The 22,625-nt window shown below is 28.9% G+C and overlaps 3 protein-coding genes across 10 annotated transcripts; all 3 read right to left on the bottom strand.

Annotated features, from left to right (window-relative positions):
• Nucleotides 1-751: 751 nt before the first annotated feature.
• Nucleotides 752-2,994, bottom strand: LOC114413240. Of its 7 annotated transcripts, none has more exons than XM_028377514.1 (6): nucleotides 2,747-2,994; nucleotides 2,283-2,351; nucleotides 1,901-2,190; nucleotides 1,745-1,810; nucleotides 1,545-1,617; nucleotides 752-1,118 (listed from the first exon to the last, which is right to left on the bottom strand). In XM_028377514.1, exons 1-5 carry the CDS (start codon nucleotides 2,843-2,845, stop codon nucleotides 1,605-1,607), a joined length of 537 nt encoding a protein of 178 aa, XP_028233315.1. In that variant the 5' UTR covers nucleotides 2,846-2,994; the 3' UTR covers nucleotides 752-1,118; nucleotides 1,545-1,604. The 7 variants fall into 7 exon arrangements, with proteins under 7 accessions (XP_028233315.1, XP_028233314.1, XP_028233316.1 ...); XM_028377513.1 differs by having other exon boundaries at nucleotides 752-1,099; XM_028377515.1 differs by having other exon boundaries at nucleotides 752-1,072.
• Nucleotides 2,995-7,597: 4,603 nt separating this feature from the next.
• LOC114413238 (nuclear transcription factor Y subunit B-7-like) lies at nucleotides 7,598-8,372 on the bottom strand. Its single transcript, XM_028377510.1, has one exon. The coding sequence runs from the start codon at nucleotides 8,370-8,372 to the stop codon at nucleotides 7,749-7,751; it is 624 nt and encodes a 207-aa protein (XP_028233311.1). The 3' UTR covers nucleotides 7,598-7,748.
• Nucleotides 8,373-9,815: 1,443 nt separating this feature from the next.
• On the bottom strand, nucleotides 9,816-15,404 carry LOC114413237 (probable methyltransferase PMT26). 2 transcript variants are annotated; one of them, XM_028377509.1, is made up of 10 exons: nucleotides 15,231-15,404; nucleotides 14,894-15,018; nucleotides 13,315-14,444; nucleotides 13,079-13,228; nucleotides 12,044-12,314; nucleotides 11,720-11,830; nucleotides 11,459-11,633; nucleotides 10,786-11,058; nucleotides 10,507-10,701; nucleotides 9,816-10,397 (listed from the first exon to the last, which is right to left on the bottom strand). In XM_028377509.1, the coding sequence occupies exons 3-10, from the start codon at nucleotides 14,404-14,406 to the stop codon at nucleotides 10,169-10,171; spliced, it is 2,496 nt and encodes an 831-aa protein (XP_028233310.1). In that variant the 5' UTR covers nucleotides 14,407-14,444; nucleotides 14,894-15,018; nucleotides 15,231-15,404; the 3' UTR covers nucleotides 9,816-10,168. The 2 variants fall into 2 exon arrangements, with proteins under 2 accessions (XP_028233310.1, XP_028233309.1); XM_028377508.1 differs by lacking the exon at nucleotides 14,894-15,018.
• Nucleotides 15,405-22,625: the final 7,221 nt, after the last annotated feature.

The raw sequence follows: 22,625 nt of genomic DNA, 5'->3' as shown, positions 1-22,625 counted from the left end.
AATTCATTGACTCGGTGGTAAATTCGAATTTACTTAAAATTTATAGAGTCTACTCAAAGCCTACTGAAAAAGAGTTTACACATGAATCAACTCGCATATGCTAAGTGGACTCAAAAACTCGTAAGAGTTAATGAGTTAACTCGAGAATTTAATAACCATGTCATGAATGCCATGAATTGAGAAGGGCAACCTTTGAAGTTGCCATTGCCAACAAGGAAAAATTGGGTAAGAGTGTATATGAACTATGCTATTAAGTTCAATTTCTTCAACTTTATTTCTTTCACAAGCCTAGGCTTAACTTGATCATACAGTCATGTTCAAAGCTTAACACTAGAATCTTGTAAATAATGTAATATGATCATAAAATTACATTATTATTATGTATAATTTCATATTTTCCTAACAAGTTAAGAACTTACTTCATATAGACTTGATTAAATAAATAAATCAAACTTAGGCACCATATTTTTTGAAGGTAAAATTGAGCCTAAAGAACTCGGCTCATTTTGACATATTTACACGGTTACACCCCCTATAAATCTTTGACTAGATCATCAATGAGTTAAAAACAAGATGGAGGAGGTTCAGATTTAGCAATAACCTTTTAAGTCAAGAAAAGCACGAGGGATTTCGTAGTGACATAACAACGATGACAGAACAATCCGTTTATCATATCATCGCTTTAACATATTTAAAACATATTAATTTGATGAGTTGAAGGCATGCACCATTAGGTAAAACGAGAGAGACATGATAGGTAAAACGAGAGAGACATGATATGAGAATCACAGAATTCAAAAGGACCACATTAACAAGCAGAAATCCATGCAAAAAGGTTCAAAAGCACCAATAGGCTCAAAGTTTGTAATTTACTTTTTACAATACATAATAATAAGTTGTTCAGCTTTCATTTCTCTTTCTCTTAACTGCAAAAGCAGAGCATGCATTGTGAATTAGGATTGCTTGAGTTGATGCTTCTAAAGTTTTTGCCACATTTGAAATCATAGTATCCTTAAACAGCATCCTTCGTTTTACCCAATACATCTACCAAAACACGAATCTCTTTTTCGTACTACAATGTAGAGTCATCAAGGATAATCTGAGATACATCAAGTTAACTAAAAGCTCAATTAATTAACAAATACGGTTTAATTAATTTCAAGGTACCTTCTAAGGTGATACTCTTGATACTCATATAAAGTTCAGATACAAAACTACATACAGGACAAAAAAACTCATAGTATTGTGGTCACAACCACAAGAACCATTTTATGAAATTATCCATCTTAAGTAAGGTTCTTGATCCAAAACTAGAAGCAACAGTTAATGAAAGAAATGCAGAAAATAACCGCTCATGGAAAATGACATTTCTTCAAATCAACGAATATCATATATACTTTTTTTTCCCTTAAAGATGTTATTAACAATATGATAACCCATGACAAGGAAAAACAAAAAATTTGCAAGAGATTATGATATTAAATAAAAAGGCCTTATGCCATAATAAGAATCAAAAGGACTATAATAACAATCTAGAAACATACCACTTCAATTTTCGCCAAGAGCATTTTCCAGCTTTCCATTTAGTCTTTGATTTTCACTTGCTAAAGCTTTAATCTGCATATATATGTGAGGCAATAAACAACATTAAAAAAAAAAAGATGAATATCATACCCAAAAACAAAGAGGATAAAGCTTAAAAGATGCATTAGAAAATTAAATTGGAAAAAAACTAAAATAAAACCTTCTTTTGTGAGTCAATATACATGCTCCTAAATGGGGCTTCACAAAAGGCAATATTCTCGTCCACCTGTTATGTGTTCAGCATGTTAATCAAATCAATGAAACAAGCCGAAAATCACAGGAAAAATAGCATCCACACATTGTCTAGAATACAGACTTATAAAATAGCTTGGATTTCAACAATTCTACTGCCTTATTAAGAGCATCTATTCTTTGCAAGGCACAGTTAATTTTTTGTTCCAAACTCTTCTTTTCACCTAAATTATCTGCCAGCTCCGACTCGTGCTCCAGTTGAGTATCTGCTTCATCTTTCTCACCATCGCTGAGAGTTATATACTCAATGACTTCAATGTCACAATTGGTGTTAGGGTGACTAACAACTAAACTTTTACTTTTAATGCGTTCAGATCGCCTCACATTGGAAGGCTGTGGTTTTACAACAGTAGGCTTCAAAAAAAAAAAAAAATCAAAGGGTCAGTGGTGACTGGTGAGCAAATAACATAAGTATAAAATACCATCAAACACTTGTTTTGACACACATGCACCGATGCCCGTCTAGAGAAGCTTAAAGAACACCGTGAAGTTGAAAACAATTCTTCGGAAACACCCTAACAAATTTCATCAATTAAATTATAAAATCAGCTACATGACATGTGAAGATTGACCAGAACCATGAACCCATGGTGATACTAGACCCTAAAATATTTATTCTCGAAAAGGTAAAGAGAAAAAAAAAAGTGCAAAAAAGTGATAAGTTGGCATATCACACCCACAAATGCAATCAAGAGCACTAACAGCAAGCTTTCATTTTTCCTCCTAATCAGATGCAGCCAACACCAAAAGGCAATAAAATAAAAAGATTCCATAACTAGAGGGATAATAGGAAGACGGTGAAAGTGAAACCAAGCAAACAAGCATGATAGATACTTTGGAAACGTTACAGCAAAACGAAAACAGATAATGTATGATGATTAGAGAAAAAACATTAAGCATAAAAGCGTACCAACACTAGAGCCCTGTGGGTGTTTTTGGAAGCACGTTTTCGACCCATTTTGGTAACGCAGAGAGAGTCACTAACTAGTGTTTCAGGTAAAGGGATCATAGGGACCTATTGTGTACTGTTCTGGCTAAGCTCTGAGTAAGAGTAACACACAGAAAGTTTGAATTTGAAGTGTGTTTGTGCCTTTGTGCCTCTTAGCAAAGCAACTAGCCACGAGGACCTGCTTTCTGCTTTCTGCTTTCTGTGTGCACAGCGCCCAGGGAATAATACTACAGCTTGCGATATCTTAAATATAAAAATAAAAAAAAATACTTTTCGTTTAATTAAAATTTACAATGATATTTTTTTATTTTTTACATCAAATGCAGAATAAGTTGAAAAAGAAATTTTTCAAATGAGATTAATGTAATTGAATGTTATTAATTAATTTTATCACTTTTTTTCTTTGAGATCGGAAGGAGTAATTATTATCGTTATAAAATTAGAAATATTTAAATTTTTATTTTATTTTCTTCTTGTAAAATTGAAATGTTTCAAAACAAAATTAGATTTGGTTACATATAAACCTATATTTTACAGTGTGTGGTCATTAGATTTCTAGAGTTTAAAAATCATAAATTAAAAAAAAAAAACTCCCACGGATTATAACAAAATCATCACAAATTACAGTTTTTTTCCTTGAAATTTATAGCAAATCTTTTGCAATTTGCGAAAGTTTTATCTTAACTTAGTTCCAAACAAAAAATTAACACATCTTAAGTTTATGATGGCTAAAAATGTATTAGAAATTTTACAGAGAAAAAATTCAAATATTTATAATTTTGAATGATGCGGCAACCAATTGCATTAATTTTTTGTTCTCTTAAAAAAAAGTTAGTCAATTTTAAGCTTGTAGCTAGAAAGATCTACTAGAGTTTTGCAACGCTAGCCTCCGTGAAATTTAATTTTTAGTATTCCCTGGTCTGTCCCTAACGACCGAATCTTAAGGCATTTTTAACTCTCACTCAGAATGTCAACATCAATACTACCTACTATTTTATAAAATTATTGTCAACAAAACTTCAGATTTCCTATGTTCAGCACATTTAATTAAGGCTTTTTTGGAATGGAAATTGTTGTATATAATTTAATTTTATCACAATTATCAATTGTTGATGTTCTAATTCATGATTGCAAATGTAATTTATCTTTTAAAGTTTATTTCTTCCACTCCAGGAACCAAATTCTATGGGGAAGCAACAATACACGTTTTCTAACACAAATTTTATTATTGATTAAAATTTATTAGAAATTATAAAATCATGAAAGAAATTTCTTAGATAGGATTGATTTTGATAAAATTATTTTTTTAGTATGATACGTTAAAAGTAAATTGAGAAAAAAAATTATCTTGTTTAGTTGGCAAAACAAACTTGCTTTAAAATGCACAGATTATATAATTTGTGAGTCTCATTATCTCATATAGAATCATTTTTATCTAAGAGGAAAGTTTTAAAAAAAATTACTTCTCTAAATAATCAATTATAGTAGAATTGACCTTTTGGCCTCAAACAAAGTTTTGCTTTTCCCCATAAACAAACATGGACTTCTGTAAACGACTATGCATCTTATTATAAGTACAAAAATAGTGCGCATAATTTTGTATTGCTAGAATGTATGGATAATAAGCACCATGCAGTCTGCAGAGAAGTTTGTCTTGAGAGAATTGAGGTCTCTCAAATCTTTCAATTTTGCGTCCCTTGAAATGTGTTCAATTGCAATTTAAAATAAATAGCCAAAAAACGAAAGAGGATGAAATGAAAGCAATCATACAAGCAGGTGAAAGGCAGAATATGCTTTATGCCAGCCTCAATGTTTTCAAATATCAAACCTAATTCCACACTTTTATTGTAGTATTTCTATTCTCAATTCTCAATATGTATTTCATTATTTATATGGTTCGATTGATGGAATAAAATGCATAAATTATTATAAATCTTCTTATATTATTTTTTATTTTTACTAATAAAAAATGAACCTTAATTTCTAACATCTTCATTATAAGTAGAAGTACTGGAGTGACTAATGTTTAATTAGTTTATCTTGCACCCTTATCCATTTCTATAATATAAAAAATCTCTCTTTTTTTTCAGACAGCTGTACATATAATCTTTGTTACATGATATCAATCTTATGAATTTTTATTTGTATTAAACCAAAATTTAGGAGTTATAAGATTAACTAATAATTAAAAATAGAAGAAAAAAAATAAGAGGTCACACTTAACAACTAATATTAATCGATAAAAAAAAAAAAAACCTATTAAACCAATGGATGCCACATGGAACTCATGACCATATTCAGGAAACAATCAGCCAGAGTTTTATTTTCTGTAAGTAGGAGAAATGCAAATAGCCAACAACGAATAGCATAAAGATGATCGGGAGTGTTGAGTCCAAGAAAAAGGGTCGCCCCTACTTTAAAATATTGAATTCTATTAAGGATCAGCTAAATGTGCTGCTTTTTTTAAGAAAAAGTTAAATAAGGAAAAGTTCATAAAAAAAAAATTGACGTGTATACACTGATTTTAAGTAAAAAGTTTAATTATTTGCTTGTCTATTTCTTAATTATAAGTGTTTACTGAAAAAGTTTATTCAAATTGTCTATGAGACATTTATAAATCACTTTAGAACAACATTCTATTATTTAAACTAATAATTTTTTTAAGCATAAAAAGTTCAACATGTTTTTTTTTCTTTCTTCGGTAATATATTTTTAGAGTAAAGCATTTCAAAAGTTTAATTATATAATTAATTGGATTTATAAAATGAATAATTTTATATTTATAAGTTATGAGAACAATAATAAAAAGAAAAATATTAACCAATATTCATAATGAATTACTTAAAGAACTAAAAGAAGAAAATTTTATATTAAGATGCGTAAAATTATAATACTTGTGATTTTTTTATGTTCTTGTATAGTTTTTATAATAAATATTTTTTTCTTTTACTTATTTAATAAATATTATAATACCGCGAGCCCTGGTGTAGCGGTAAAGTTGTGTCTTGGTGACTTGTTGGTCATGGGTTCGAATCCGGAAACAGCCTCTTTGCATATGCAAAGGTAAGGCTGCGTACAATATCCCTCCCCCATACCTTCGCATAGCGAAGAGCATCTGGGAAATGGGGTACGAAGTTTTTATTTAATTAATATTTTTAAAATACTAGTTAGCAAGACCCTCATAAAAAAAAGTATATGGAATATGGATACATGTATATAAAAGAAATCAGGTCATCCATTATTTATATTAGTTTGTGTACGCTAGTCTTATTTATATAAATAATTATGCATATAATTTGATTACCTAGTCTTATTTATACAAATAATTAGGCATATAATTTGATTGAATTTGGGTTGGCCGCTAAGAAAAGAAACACATCTTTCCAAAATTGTCCTAGATAACTCATAACCCTCATGCTCCTTTGCAACAAGCATAATTGATTAGATAATCGATCACTAGAATTGAACATTTTGATCTCGAGATATCTATATAATCAGTCATCTTATCCACATAATCAGCTATGTAAATAACTGAAATTTGTGGATTGTCAATATATTTGATTATGCTTATATCATAATTAATTAGGAGCCAGTTTGTTTAAATCTATTTATTGAAATAAGTGTTTATTTTAATAAAATAAGCAAATTTTTTTTGTTTTTTAGTGTATTTGTCTAAATTATTTTTGTTTAAATAAATCAGTTTTTTTATTTATTTTAAAGTTGTTATTTTTTAAGTTTAAACAAACTCATCTTATATATCGACTGTTAAAAAATTAGATAAAGTTAGTGTCAGGTTTACAACATAATCAATTGTGTTTATAATATAATGATTATGTGACTAGATAAAGTTGCATAATTAATCATAAAATTTTCATAATTGACTATGAGCATAATTCTTAAAAAAAATTATCACATAACAGGTTAGAAAACCTGTGTGGATATTGAGATAAAAGAGACTTTTACTTTATTTTTATTATTTTAACTTTTTCTTTTATTATTTACCTATTATTTTAATTTAAATCTTTATTTATTTTTACACTCTTTTTCATCTCAATCAAATAATTTCACTTTCTATTCTTTTTCATCTCTTTTCATTCATTTTCATTTCTCACACTTTCATTTATTTTTATCTCTATTTACCAAAGAGTACCTAAGACATTAACCAACACACAGTATTGGCAACTCTTGTATAACCCATTCGACAAAGCCTAGGAATAAGATACCCAACCAAACACATCGTACATTAATTATGACTCTTATATTTGAATTTAATTCAAACTCAATCTTACAGTCACGGTATTGTAAGACAAGAGTATAGTCCTTGTATATGAGTTGAATCACACTCTAAGTGATACTTTATTGTTTGTTAAATACAAAATTTGTAAGGTATTTTATAATAAAAAGTAATAAATTTATACTATAAGACAATAAGATAATTTGTGATTTGTGATTTTTGATTAAACGATAATGTAAAAAAAAAAATTGACATTACATGTATTATTTATTTATAATATAATTAAACTTTTGAAATAATTAATTTATCACATGGTACAAAATTAATTTTTGAAATAATTTATTTGTTGAAATAATTTTTGAAATTCATTTTGAATATATGAGAAAAGGTGAAGGAGAGGCAGAAAATCTGAGTTCATAATATTGCAACTAGTACACACTTATGACGTCTACCGTAGATACATTCATGTTAGGAGGAACACATTAGCATAACCCAAAAATGCTTAAATTGTTGTAAGAACGTTAACGATGTATAACTGACTCAGTTATATAACCGTACGTGGAATTATGTCCCCAACAAACCATATATGTAACTGTTGTATCTAAATGATTTACACCAAGAAGAAACAGGAAAATTCTAACCTCAAATTATTATTATGAAAAATGAAACTCTAAACATCACATTATAGTCTTTATACGCATAATTATGATGTATATAGAAAAATTGGTCTTATTCGTACCAGTGCCCCACAGAATCAATCTGGTCTTGCTGTCGTAGCTGACTCTGAATAGAGTTTGGGGAGAAGGTTAGAGAAAACTTCTGATCAGTGGGCACATAAGGAGGCTGAGAAATGAGATTTGATGAGGCATATGCACCATTGAATGGTTGATTATTTTGGTCATGATAATTATTATGGTGTTGTTGTAGCCTTTGTTCAGAACGCATTTGCTTTGGAATGCTAAGTTTTTCTCCTTCTATCTCTTTATATTTCTGGAGGTAAGTTTTCAAGGGTTCCACGTAATCCTCAAAGCCTAGGGTTGTGATGGCCCATATGACATCGTCTCCATTGATGGTCTTTCTCTTTTCCCTTTGGCATTTGTCAGAAGCTTCCCCGGTCACGAAACTAATGAACTCCGAAACGCATTCTTGAACTGTCTCTTTTGCGTCCTTTGAGATTTTGCCGTTGGGGGGAATCACTTTTTTCATGATTCTTCCCACGTTGGCTATAGGGAGAAATCGGTCCTGTTCTTTGTTGTGTTGTGTGGTGGTGGTGCTTGTCTTTAAGAAAGGACTTTCGGGGCTTCCTGTGTTGAATCCATTTGGCAAAGTGTTATTATGGCTCTCATCTTCCATCACAATATTATTTGTTGGAGAGGGAATGATCGAGCATTTAGGATATTTATTAAATTAAACTGAAAGAGAGGCATGAAAATAGGCAAGTAATTAGAAGGGTTAGGACAAGGAACAAAATATGGGTGTGGTGGATTTTCACCAATGAAATCCCCCGGACTCGCTCTAGACGTTAGATAACACTATTTATTGACATTTCACAAATCTCTTATAATATTTTTTTATTAATTCTTTTATTGAATAAAATGAATAACATAAAAAAAAGAATAACTATTTCTATTAAATATATTCATGTTTCGCAATTATAAATAATAGTTCCATTTATTTACTCTCTTTCTCTCACACACATGTACATATATTTGCCTAAAAGGTATAGTACTTACCATAATTTCTTATAGGTTGATAATATACAAGTTTTTACATTAAAATAGCTATTTAGCAATTTTATGTCTTAAGAATTTTTGTACGTATTGAACAAGTTTTTAAAGTGGATCGGTCCATTTTTAAAATAAATATTAATTAAAAAATAAAATTATAATTAAGTGTTTTACTGAAATCACTGATTGTACATAATTTATATATGATGAAATTAATTTTCGTCCACCGATAATATTTACACTGTTAATTACTTAAAAACAATACAAATATAATTTTGAAATAATTATTATAAAATTTAATAAACTTATTATACATATCCATATTTTCTGATTAGATGACATTATAAAAAGAAATTATGTGCATTCTAATTAAATTCTTTTACACAAAAAATTCCGTACTCGTCAGCATTTTCAATAACCGTTACTATTATATTCTTGTATCCTTTTATCAGTTTCTGATGTCTCTGACTCTATAATCTAATGATTTTGAATCATAGTAGCATGAATGTTTTTCGGTTTTGTTAAGGTTTTTATCGTAGCTTTATTTTTGCCAAGGACTAAAAAGCATGCAAACATTGTCCTCTTATAAAGAACTCGTTACAAAGTTACATGTTTAAAAAAAGAGTCCTGATTTTGTTAGACCCACAAATATAAACCCAACCCCTGGTTGACAGAAAATTTAAGGCTGTTATATCGCAGACAATAATAAAATTAGAGGGGGGAAAAGCGTAAGTTGAACAAATTGAGTTTTGTTTTATAAGAAAGAAAAGGATCATATTGTAAATTTTTGTGAACAAATAAAACTGTTGATAATAGAATAAGTAGAAGTTTTTTTTTTTTGGTACCTTAAACTTGAGTTTTTTTAGTCTGACATCTGAGTTTAAGTATCGAAACATATCTAATCTTTCTAGTGATAGTGATTAATGTATGGGATTCGGCAATTTAGTTCAAAGAATAAATGAACCCTTCCCCTCTCTTTTTGTTATAAAAAAAAAACACCAATTCCAAAACGACTTTTTTTTTCTCTCAAATTTGTAAGACACAATTAGTAGAAAGCTAACAACTTCCATTATTTGATAATGTGAATCAATAATATATTGCTCCTGTCCATGTATGCAATGACATAATTACCACCGACTTTTGGTGAACATCTGACCATAACTTTTCCAGAATCTCAACTACTATTAATTACCAAAAGCCTCTACATTTGAAAGAATGTGATCAAATTTCCTTAACTATGGCAGCATGTTACACAAAGACACCAACCCGTAAACAGAGATAAAAAATAATTACCAAAGAAAAAAGACGAACACATAATTACCTAACTACAATTATATATGATAATGGCGGACGTACAGATACAAAGAATTTTGAGCAGCCAAAACCCAAAAAATCACCTATAACAATAATCTTGCTGGCGTCTTAACCAATAGCATACTCGAGTGTCTCCAATTCTTTAGGCCGCCACATGGACTTCTGGACACATAAAAATCCCACCTTATCCTTAGAGTAAGTCATGCGAACCTCCCACTTCATGGACTTCACCATACTTTCAATCTCGCTAATGATTTCAACAGTGTCCCGGACAATAAGCTTTCCCTCAGGCCTAAGAATCCGATCAATCTCAGCCACTACAGCTTTTAAATTACACCTGCACGACCCGTTGACATTAGCGAACCAAGAAATTATACAGATCTTTCTAAAATCTGATAATAAAGATTTTACTTGTGATGAATGAGAAATGAAATAGTTGTTTGCACCTGTTCTTAATATTTGAAAATAGATTATCTGCATGAAGTAGATCATAGGACCTCGGATAGGTACTAAATGATTCACACCAATCATGATACATGCCAAAGAGACCTCGCTCATAAATAATAGGAAGTGTGTCCGCGGAATTTACTGAAACCACATTCATGACCCAAATATTCAAATCCTTCAAGGCAGCAGCAAACCTGTAACCCAAAAAACAAGATGTATGTCAAAATGGCCGGTTAATATAATTCAGAGTAACATGGGAAACAACAAATTTCACTCACCCTCCATAGACTGATCTCATATCCATGACATTCCGCACATTAGACCAATTAATTCCTATCCCATTAAGATAAGATTTGGACACTATACGTTTCCAGTGTTCATAATCAGCAGTAAAATCTTCAGGGGCAGGCTTTCCGTAAACTCCAACTTGAGAATTTGTCAACCAGTAAGGTGTGTTGGTCAGTCTTGCCGGCCACTTCTCTGGCCATTGTGACCCACGTTCTGTTGAACTCACAGGCACTTTGTGCATGCAAGCTTGCAATGGAATGTTCCTGCATGCCATCAGAGAGATTAGACATCAGCCACATATATTACACCTTTTTTGTGTGTATAATGTAAAGCAATAAGAAACAGGTAGTGTGAGAATGCCAGTGTCCTATCCTATAAAATTAATACTACAGGTTTGTTGAAACTTTACATACTTTGGAAAGAAACATTGTTCATTTGTAGCAGAATCCAATTGTTAAAAAAGGACAGTACAAGGTTTGGTTTGTAGTCGTTTATATGTTTCAGACATATGTTCCTTGATGAAAAATTGAATAAAAATATTCTGCCATGTTTTATGACAGTCAAAGATGAATATCAACAACTTTAACTAGTTCAAAACTCCTTTGTTTTTTGTTTTGATTTTTAATTAAAAAATTACTAATGTCTGAATTAACGATGAAATACCATGCTGCATTAGGATCGTCAGAGTCTGGACATATAGGAGGCTGATTCTGAGAACGTTTCTCATAACACTCATTAGAAGTTGGCTTCTTATACACAGCTATACCAACTCCATTAAGTTTATCCTTGCTGATAGACACAACTTCCCAGCACATTGCTTTTGTTAGTGCCTTCATTTCTACAAATTAATTCAGAAAATGTCAGAACTAATGCAGCAACATTAAACTGCTTAATAGAGGCAGACAATAGTATATTATTATCTACCATTCCATATTTCAACATCTTCAGGAAGCTTCTGATAAATTGGAGTAGCAGACCATACAAAGAAACCACCAGGTCGCAAAACTCTATTCAGCTCCAAAAGAAGTTTGCCACCTACACATATACTAGCAGTAAGTCCAAAATAAAATCCAGTTGGATTTATATGAATTTTACATCAAGTACTTACAATCTATATAGTATAAGGAAGTTCGTCTTAAAATCTAAATGCACAAGCAGGGGAAGTACTAAAATGCTACATAAAAATTTCAAGCTTGTATGAACCAGAATTCATCTAATCACCAAAATAAATGTTAGGTCATTGAATACCTTCTATATGCCATGGAACTCTACACCGTGCACAATGGACTACATCAAATACTCTCCCAGGGTAGGGAAGCCTCTTTGTGCCCATCACAGCAGATATAGCAGGAATCCCTCTTTCAAGTGCAAACTGTACCTGAGCTTCATGTTCATCTTTTGGTGCCAATGACATTGTAAGTACATCTCTTTCAAAGAGAAAGCCACCAAAGCTGGCAACACCACATCCAACATCTAAAATCACACGTGAGCGATTGCCCCAAGCAATATCTGGTACAGACTGCAGCATCAAAGTTCCTTATATTAAGTGAAAATTTCAACAACCTGAAGAAAGCATATCACATATCCATATATAGAGCATAAAATTTTCTTACACATTACCATGTCAAACTTCTTTTATTGCTAAAGAAATTTATTTTGTAGAAGTTCAAATAATGCTGATATCTCTATTTGATAGTTGTCTCCTAGTGCAGCATATATACATAGTGCATACCTACCTGATTTTTCCCTAGTTAGACATAACAAAAACGTAGAACCTCAAATCCCATCATAGTAGTACTGCCAGTGCCACTTCTCTATCTCAACTCTCATTTGCTATTTGTTAGTCTACTAACATCATCTTGTCTACAGTTCCTATCTATTAAAAAAACATTACAATCACTTATTTTATGTCAAGATAGTATCAAAACTTTTCTTTGCTCTGGATGTCATTACTGTAAAATGTTGGACAATTTAATCTCATACCAGTTACCCAAGAAATGTCAATGTTAGATCAACAAGAAGCATGCCCACTACAAGATGGAATTGGCATCAAAGTTTTGTTTTTTGGGTTTTGCTATGTGTCTTTAATATAAAATTTTAAATAAAAAGAACAAACATTTAATATCTTGAAAACGTAATACTTTTTGTATCTTAAGGTAAAATAGCACATACAATATGGCTTTACTAAACATGCAGCAAAAGGTGATCCGGATTTGTATATAAAGACTTGACACTACAAGCAACTAATAGTCAACCCTGACAATAATAGAGTATATATTTCACCTGTTGTATGGTGTCAATGTAATGAAGTGCACCGTGTTTGAATTGGGTTCCACCACCTGGAAAAGTAAGGTACTCGCCTGTAACTTTCACCCAATTCTGGTGCCCCTTATATTCAGCAAGCTTAGTGTGTGGAACATTAGAATACCATATCTGCAGGGAAACAGTTTATTAATTTATGAAAGTATAAAATTTTAAACAAGGAATGATAATTGAAAAGCATTTGTGTGGATGCCTACCTTCTCTCTGCTTTTGGGCCATTCAATTGGGCGTTTGTATCCTTCAGGAAGAGGGACAAGGCAGGTAGGAGGTTCTTCAGGACATTGCCTTTCTCTGTGTTCATAGTGTTTGGTACTTGGAAGACTCCTAATTGCTTTCAAGTTGTCGAGGCATGGGATGTAATCAGGGCCAGCAGTGACATTACACAGTTTCCAAATAGTAGATTGCTTGGAGGATACTTGAGACTCCTTTTCATTCTTTGACTCTGCCGCCTGAGTTGTAAAAGAACCATTTTGAGTGGTACTTTCATTCAGAAGCTCTGACTGAGCCACGGAAGGGTAAACCTCATTTGAACCCTGACTGTTGGCATTGTCATCTGTTTTCTTCTCATTGGAGTTTTCATCAGACTCTTGGTTACCACTTTGTTCCACTTTTTCTTCAGTCTTATCTGTTGTTTCACTTGCATCACCAGACTTCTTTTCATTTTCATCTGAATCAGATTTATTCTCCCTTTCATCTGAGTCAAATTGCTTGTTATCATTTGATTCAGAACTCTTTTCAGTCTCATCAGAATCAGATTTCTTCTCACTCTCATCAGAATCAGATTTCTTCTCACTCTCAGCAGAATCAGATTTCTTCTCGCTCTCATCAGAATCAGATTTCTGCTGGCTCTCATCAGAATCAGATTTCTGCTGGCTCTCATCAGAATCAGATCTCTTCTCGCTCACACTTGTATCTTGATTTTCTGTTTTTGTATCTTCAGAAGGTTTTTCTTGAGACTTTTCGTCCGATTTCTCCTCCTGTTTTTCTTTCACGTCAGAGTTTTTATCAGGGGTGACACTACCATCCCCTTTGGTTGCATCCTCGGACAGATCACCCCGATTATCTTCAAACTGCTGAGAATTGTTATTAGAGGGGTCAGTTGCCTGTTCCTTCACCTCACTATTATTCTCCTGAGACACATCTACATTTTGCACGGGTGTAACAGATGACGATGTCATCATCCAAATCCCAAACAAGCAAAGAGCTACAAACACGACAATAGTCACTGTTGAACAGTAACTTGACGGTCGCTTGTTATTGTCTATTCTAGTATATTTGGCTTGAGCCATGTTGTCAGAGGGTGCAGCGGTTCACGGATAGTTTAAACCTGGACATGAACCAAACAACAATTAAACATCATCCCTATTGTTGGACATGGATCAGCAGTGGCAACACTCAATTAACAATATCTATGCAGTTAGATGGCAAAATACATGACATGAACTAACAAGACACGAAAATCAAATACCAATAATTTATAACATTGTCCAATCAGATGAAATTAGGAGGATTTGGCATAAATATAAGACGTTTGAAAATACATGACATTGCCAAGTTATAACATATGAGAGGGGTCAAAAAAATTGATTCCGTTAAAAACAGTCGAAGGCTTGCAAACTTCAAGGTGAAACACACACATTCAAATGTATCTTTCTCTCTCATAACCCGAGAACATCGTTTATTAAGGAAAACGACCAGATCTAACAAATTCAACAAATACGAATGAGCTAGAAAATTAAAATAACCAGAAAAAACGGATCAGAAAGACTCCATTACCAAGAATTGCGGAACAACAACAAATTCTAAAGATTCAGCGGATTGAAAACAGAAGAAAAGACGCGTTCAACGGGAAAACAACGACACTCACATAGATCTACACTGCCAGAAAGTCAGAAACAAAACTGCACCAATCGCAATAAACGTTAAGTAAAGACAACCAACCAAGTTTGCATGCTAAGAGAAAAAGAAAGCGGAAAAGAAAAAGGGAAAAGGAAAACGTTCAATTCATAGAAGCAAAAGAGCAAAAATGTGAAGATTAAACGGAAAAGAGAGCGATTCCGGTGAAGATGTGGTAGATCTGAATAGCTTGAAAAGAAAGGTTAATTGGACAAACCTATGACTACTGGGGAAAAAAAGCGAAGAATCTGAGAAGGAAGAGATTATTCCTGCATTGTGATGCGCATGGCAAAGGTAGAAAGAGAAGAGAAGTATGCGGAAAGAATTGGAATGCAATGAGGAAGTGTTGGACATAGATATAATAGTAATACGGGGGCGTGCGTTTCTCGATTTGGGGGGAAACTGTTGTTTAATTCAGCGGCGTTTGTTATTGTTGGGATTATTTTAATGTTTTTATAGCTTTTATGAAAATTACTTTTTTCTTCCACAATTAAAAAAAAAAAGTCATGTTTTTTAGTTAGTTATCATAAAAATTAATACTTGCTTATTTGTAATTGGATAATATAAAATTTCTCTCTACAAAAAAAATAAAGAAATAATCAGAAAAGAAAGAGGGCAGGATGGGCAAAGGTCAAAGGACGGTAACGAAAAAAGTGAGACTATGAGAAAGTGACGTCCGCATGAAAGCCGTGAAACCGGCGGGGATTAGCATTCAGCATGTTCAGGTTTGGCGTTTGCATTTACATGAAGAATAATGATATATAAATATTTTATTATTTTAAATACTCTTTTAATATTTTTTATTTTTTATCTCTTTCTTATTATTATATTATAATTTTTATTATGTTTGTATTTTTTTCCTTTAGGTGTCAAATAAAATAATATATTAGATGTCCATTTAACATTTTTCATATCTATAATATGTTAACAAAATTAAAAGAAAAGACAAAAAAATTATATATGAACAATATAAAAAAATTTACACAATCATTTAATCACCATTTATTATATATAATAAGTTTATTGATTTTTAAAACAAGTATTTTAAAAATCTTATCAATGATAAATTATGTGATTGTATGATTATATAAAAATTTGACACTAACAATTATCTCATTTGGTATATACATTTTTTACACCGTTTGCTATCTAACTAATATTGAAAACTAGCTCTAAACATGATGGTTATTACATCTTTTAACCATTCTTTATTTTTAATTAAAAACTAAAAAATGAAAATATATTGAACTAGTAATAATAATAACAATAATAATGAGAGAGATAATTGATCAAATTTTCAAAAGAACTTGCTCCATTAATTAAAAAATGACAATATCTAACTTGATAAAAGAAATAGGTACATATTTTATACATATTTATCAAATTTGTTCATGATCATTTGATAACTCTTGTACTAAGTCATAAAAAATAACAATAAATTTCTTAATAATTTAACATTATGTAATAATAAAATATAGAGTATAGATGGATTATATTTTGTTAATTATATTACATATTTTTAATTTTTTAATATATACCTATATCAGGTCAACCGATCAATAAATAATTCATCGATTTGAGATTTAAATTATTAATTTAATTTTTCAATTGGATTGATGACCTTATCCATCTCATAACACTAGTTTGTAATATGTTTTTTTTCAATTTTTTGTCTTTTTCATGTCTCTCTTACTAATAAACACTTACTTCCTTGATGATTTTTAAAAAATTATCAATCCAAGAGAATATTTTCTGGCCTCATGTGCTAAGAAAAATAAAGTGAAACATATGATAATATGTTAAAGTACATTTTCATGAGTATAAACTAACTCAATTGATAAAAAAATGTGTGTCATGCATAAATTATTCTAAATCTTAAGGTATTATCTCTATTTTTATCCTTTTATTTAGTGAAATGATTAAAGAGAAGATTTTCTTTTTCTTAATTTCGTTTTTATTTTCAAAATTTCCTAAAACAAATAACTGATATACTTTTTCTTTCTTTTGTATATTTTTCTTTCTTTTTACAATCCAAACAAAGACTTAATGTTTAAGTTATGCTGGGTAGGAGGCAGGTACTACCCCCATTAAGCATGAAAATTCTATACTTGGATCGCACTCAACTTATGGCCTTCTTAATTGGATCCATAAATGAACAAAATTCATGCATGTAATGGTCCTAATTGTCATCAATGCTACTTATGAGAATAAAAAAAAAATGCTCCTTATGTTATGAGTGCAAGTTGGTGATCCCCAAAATTTCCGAATTAACGGGGATTAGCGAGGACTGCGTGTTACGGAAGTAGTGTATACACAGAGAATCCTTTCTTTGAAGGTTTAAATAATTTTGGTTGATTACAATTTAGCTTGTTTTTTTACTTTTCGATTTTGTAAAGTTTTTATTTTTTAAAATTATATTTATTTTATTTTCAGTCTAAAGTTTCATAAAGGAAAAATAAAACAAACATAGTTTACAAAAATTTAAAAAATTATAATTTTACAAGGATTATAAAAACACTAAATTACAATGACTAAAAAGATATTTAAGTATTTTTTTAAAATTTTAAGATAAGAAAATTTGTAAACTGATAAATAAATATTTTAATTTAAAGTAGATTAAGATGGGAGATTAGTCATTGTTTTGATGACGGTTATTTCATAGAAATATCATAATAAAAAATATTATAAAAACACATTAATCAAATTTAATTATAAAGAAATTATTGTTTTTCTTTTTGTAACAAGGAAACCCAAACTAAAAGGAATTAAAGTTTGTAATTCTAACTTCCTTTGTGTATTTAAATTGTTGTTTTCTTACTTTACAAATTTCCATATTTAAAAAAAATCCTGTTAATGTAAATTTTATGCTTATCAAATAAGGTTTGACAAATGACTGGTTAAAAAATCATTTGATATATCTTATTAAATATTTTTAATTACTTAAAAATAATTAATTTTATACTTTAATCTTCTTACTCTATCCCACAAATAAGGAGAATGTTAGTAATCAGAAATGGAAAAAGTTTTCATTAAAAAATAATTGTTTTATAAAAATTAAAATACTTGCAAAAAATTTCACAAATAGAAAACGAAGACGTTAAATAAATAAATTCAATGATAATATTCATTAAAAAATAGAAAAGTAAATCTCAATTATATAATTATATATGAATATGTAAATTATTTTAAATTTTAACTATTAACGTTAATTTAAACGATGGATATTTATTGAAATAGACTCATCCCCTTAGCTCAAGTATTCATGATACAATTCATGTGTCTTTTTATTAATCGAATTTGTCATACTTAAGCATTGAATGTCTTTTTAACTATTAACTATTAACTTTAATTATGAACATTCCTTGTGGGGTCGACATGTGTCTCCCTCTCGAACCTTCACAAACAAATGCCATCTCTGTTAATAATTGTTGAAAAAGAGGTGTGATATTGGCTAGTTGCCTCCAACTTAAGGGACACTGAGTGAAACGTGCAACCAATAAAGCTTGATCCGAATGCAATGAAAATCTCAACTCTTTTCCAAAATATTTATAGTTTTACCAACTAATGTCCTTATGTCAATTGCATGGTAAGAATAATTAAGAAACTAATATTATTGAGAAGTGAAAAATTATACAATCTATTATCTATTTTGTTCTTGTTTACATAATAAACATTTTTTTATTCTTTAACTAATATTTTAAAAGTACTGGTTAGTAAAATCTATAATCATACAAAAGAACTTATTCTAGGAAAGAAAAACTATTTTATAAGAAAAAAATGCAAATAAAAAACTTAGAGGAAACAAAAAAAAAATAAAAAAGACAATGAAATAAGAAAATTTATAATTAAATAAAAAATAAAAACAGGAGGAAAAAAGTATGTTAAAAAAAATATATGACAATATAAAATTATCATCCACTCATACATATATACTATATAAATATAAATATTATTTAATAAAAAATATATTGAATATATATTTTTGAATCAATAAATTAATATATTTATCATATCTATTAATTTAAGATTGAAAGATAAATTATAAATAAAATTTGTAATTATTAATTAATTTGAATCAAACAAGTATATATATATATATTATATTGAATCAATCAAGTATATATATAGATATATATTATCATATAAATATTAATTAATTTAAAATTAATAGAATGATTAAATTAATTTAATAGAATAAATATAAAATATGTATTAATTAATTGAATTATTTAAAAATAAATAAATATGAGATTCTCACATAATATCATTCTTTAGAATCAAACATTTTTTAAAAATAAATATAAATGTAGTAGATAGATTTTACATGTTTAAGGTAAACAAAATTGTAAACATAATGTTTATTAAAATAAATATTCCTCCTAAAGTGTTTGTATTTGTACATGTGTCCTTGGTTGTTTGCAGATCTAAAACGTGGAACCCACCACCAGTGGAGATGTTTGAGGTCGGTGGATTCTTTTATCTTTAATTTAATTCGTACGCACGTAAAATAAATTTGAAAGGATTCGTAACGTTGCATCTCACGGATGGGTTACTTCAGGACTTAGGAATCTATAAAAATGAGATATTATTTTTGGTAATCACTTTTTTTAAAATCATTTTATTTTTAAAAACACATTTAATAATTTTATCATGATTAAACCAAAATAAAACAAGTCATATACAAATGAGTAATACAAATTTTTTAACAAATTTTGATTTACAAGTTCATTTTCTTATTTTATGCTCTCAACTAAAACTACAACCCTTAATGTTGTAATTACTCACTAACTAAGTTTCATTTATACAAATATATTAATAAATAATATCTAAAATTGAAATCAATTTTTTTTCTAAAATATAATTTTGTTTGTATTGTTTTTTTAAATTTATTTTCGTACTCTTAGATTTATATGTATTAATTACTAATTATTATGCATATTTTAATGGTTGTAATTTTTTTATATTTGTTAAAATTTCTGTTTGACTCATTCTTTATTCTTTATTGTAAACAACTGTTACTTAAATATTATTATTTCATTTTATTTTTTAAATCTCAAACTATCTCACTATTTCTTTTAATTTTATTTTTATTTTAAAAAACTTGAAGTGTGTTTTTTATAAAAGAAATAATAATTATTTTTTCGATAATAAAATAAATATACGATAATATTTATATATTTTAAAAAAATTATATATAATATAATACAATAGAAATATAGACACATAAACTTTTTCTGCTAGTAAGAATAAAAAGTACGCGGAAGGAAAGGGAAATGTAATGAGTAAGAATGGGTTGGAGACAAACTGTCATACGAACGATGTTCAAGATAGTCAGGAGTTGGTTTTCCATATCTTGCAATGCATATGACTAACGAGTGTATCTCGAATGGATTCATCGAGAAAGCATTTGACTTTAAAATACATGATTATTTATTCGGATTTATTTGTTTTTAAAAATTCTGCTATGCTTTTTCGTGGTCGAATCAATGGTTTGTTTTATGCATATTATTATGGGTGCGTGTCGAATTGGATTAACTCGATGATATCTGTAATTCAAACTAAATAAGAGTGACTTAGATGTTTCTTTTAGTACAACTATTTTGATTTTCAATCCACTAATAATATTAGGATAATCGTATCCAAAGTATTCTCCGTGCTCAATTACCCGTTATAACTTTATCCTTACAAAATATCTTACGGAATAGAAGTAAAAAGGTATTTAAACTTGATCTTGACGCTAAACGTTATGAGATTTCTGACATATCATAACAGTTTTAATTGATTTAGTTTTTTTTTTTTTTTTACTTCAAATAACAACTAAATCGATTATAATTGGTTTAGTTATCAGATTTATCTTTTTTTTTTTCTATAACCGAAACCAATTCGATAATTCAATCAACTATTTTGTTTTACCTTTTAAATTAATGTTTTAGTCTTTAGATTTTTTTACTTTTTTTAATTCATTCTAATTTTTTTATATGATCTTATCTAATGTTATCAAGTGTCTTATAAAATAGTAATGTTGAATATGTAACTTTTTATTATTATATTTTGGTTAAGAAAATTAAATGCTACTTAATTTTGCTATACTAGTCATCTTAATAATTTTTTATGATGGGTATCAAAAGGGAATGTTTGTTTCATGAAATGTTCTTATATTTTTAGAATGTTATTATCAGGTATATGGGAATATCATTCCCGAGTATTTGTAAAAAAAAAAATAGTTACATTTTAATAGTTTTAGGAGTAATTTTTAAAATTCAAAAAAATTTAAATAAAAAAGTTACATGTCTATTGGACATTTTTTTTACATTCTCGTGAAAATGTCACTTTTTCACTCCCTCTTCATGGGAATATAGATGCAATAAATTATCGTAAAAAAAAATAAAATTATGACATTTTTAGGAATTAATAATACCCAATATTTATAAAAAAAAATTATAACAAACATGAGAATATATATTTTTGTCTTTGTATTTTTAAGAATCATTCTATAAACAAGCATCTTCTAAAGTGATATAATTAACAAGAAATATTGTTAGCTTAGTGGTAATGATCAATCACTCATTTTAATAACAACGTTGATATAAAATAACGACTTGTGTTCCCTAGTTAAATAATTAAGGGTTCAAATATTTGGATATGAAATAAAATAGTGTTTGAAGGGAAATATATTGAAAAATAAACATTAAATAAAATAAATAATTACTCATTAAAGAATAAGAAATGTTACCTTTCATTAATATAAAATTAAATATTTGAATAAACTAGAAGATAAGTGGAAATAAAAATATCAATAAGGTATGATATGATTCACAAATAATTATGTGTTAACATGATTAAGAGAATTTAATGCTACATTATATGATGCTCTCTTAATTCATTTAAATTTGCAAAAGTAACCTTCTCTCTCTATTTTGACCTATTTATCTTTATATTTTTTAAAGTAATAAAGAAAAGATAGGCTAAACAAAAATTAAACATAAATACAGTACATTGAATATTATTAGTAGTATTAGAGTAGTGGTGATATTTGTTTAGACCATCTACAATAGATGATCTTGAAGATGAATCTTAGGCTGAAAATCTACTCTTTCAAAATTTAGTTACAGGAGATTCTCTTAAAATCTCTATGTTGAAGGTTTGATTCTTGTAAAATAATCATGAAAATCTATATTTTTTATTAATTTTTTTATAGTATTTTTCTCGTAAGTTGTAACTAATTATTGCAGAAAAAAGAAGAAAAATAGATGACACCAACAACAGACCACAATACAATGTAATAACATAGCAATATAATTTTAAAACAAATAATAAAGAGTAAACTAATTACAAAAAAGAACTAAGGGTGGGTGGGGAAGGAAAGAGAGAAAAGAAGAAAGAAAGAAAAAAAAAAAAGAAAGGAAGAAGAACAACTAAAGGCGTGGAAGAGTGTGGGTGAAAAAGGATAGAGAAAAAAAAATAAAAGAAAGAAAGAAAAAATATATAATTATTTTTTTAATTACTTTAAACTAAATTATAAATAAATATTAAAAGATATGTTTTTTTAAATCTAAAAAAATATTTAAGATTAGATTTATTATTAGAATAAAAAATTTAAAATACTTAGGAT

Source organism: Glycine soja, chromosome 5 (genome assembly GCF_004193775.1).
Source record: "Glycine soja cultivar W05 chromosome 5, ASM419377v2, whole genome shotgun sequence".
Taxonomy (NCBI): domain Eukaryota; kingdom Viridiplantae; phylum Streptophyta; class Magnoliopsida; order Fabales; family Fabaceae; genus Glycine; species Glycine soja.
The sequence above is the reverse complement of the archived record's forward strand: the minus strand, read 5'-3'. Positions and strand labels throughout refer to the sequence as shown.

Bases quoted from the DNA above. Each gene is read 5' to 3' on its own strand.
- LOC114413237 (XM_028377509.1), bottom strand. From the start codon at position 14,406: ATGGCTCAAGCCAAATATACTAGAATAGACAATAACAAGCGACCGTCA. The intron at 12,315-13,078 runs GTGAAATATATA...TTGATGCTGCAG, and splicing joins ACATTGACACCATACAACAG to TCTGTACCAGATATTGCTTG. The intron at 11,831-12,043 runs GTATTCAATGAC...GTATATGTGTAG, and splicing joins AGTTCCATGGCATATAGAAG to GTGGCAAACTTCTTTTGGAG.
- LOC114413238 (XM_028377510.1), bottom strand. From the start codon at position 8,372: ATGGAAGATGAGAGCCATAATAACACTTTGCCAAATGGATTCAACACA.
- LOC114413240 (XM_028377514.1), bottom strand. From the start codon at position 2,845: ATGATCCCTTTACCTGAAACACTAGTTAGTGACTCTCTCTGCGTTACC. The intron at 2,352-2,746 runs GTACGCTTTTAT...GAAATTTGTTAG, and splicing joins CCCACAGGGCTCTAGTGTTG to GGTGTTTCCGAAGAATTGTT. The intron at 2,191-2,282 runs GTGTGTCAAAAC...TTTTTTTTGAAG, and splicing joins CTAGACGGGCATCGGTGCAT to CCTACTGTTGTAAAACCACA.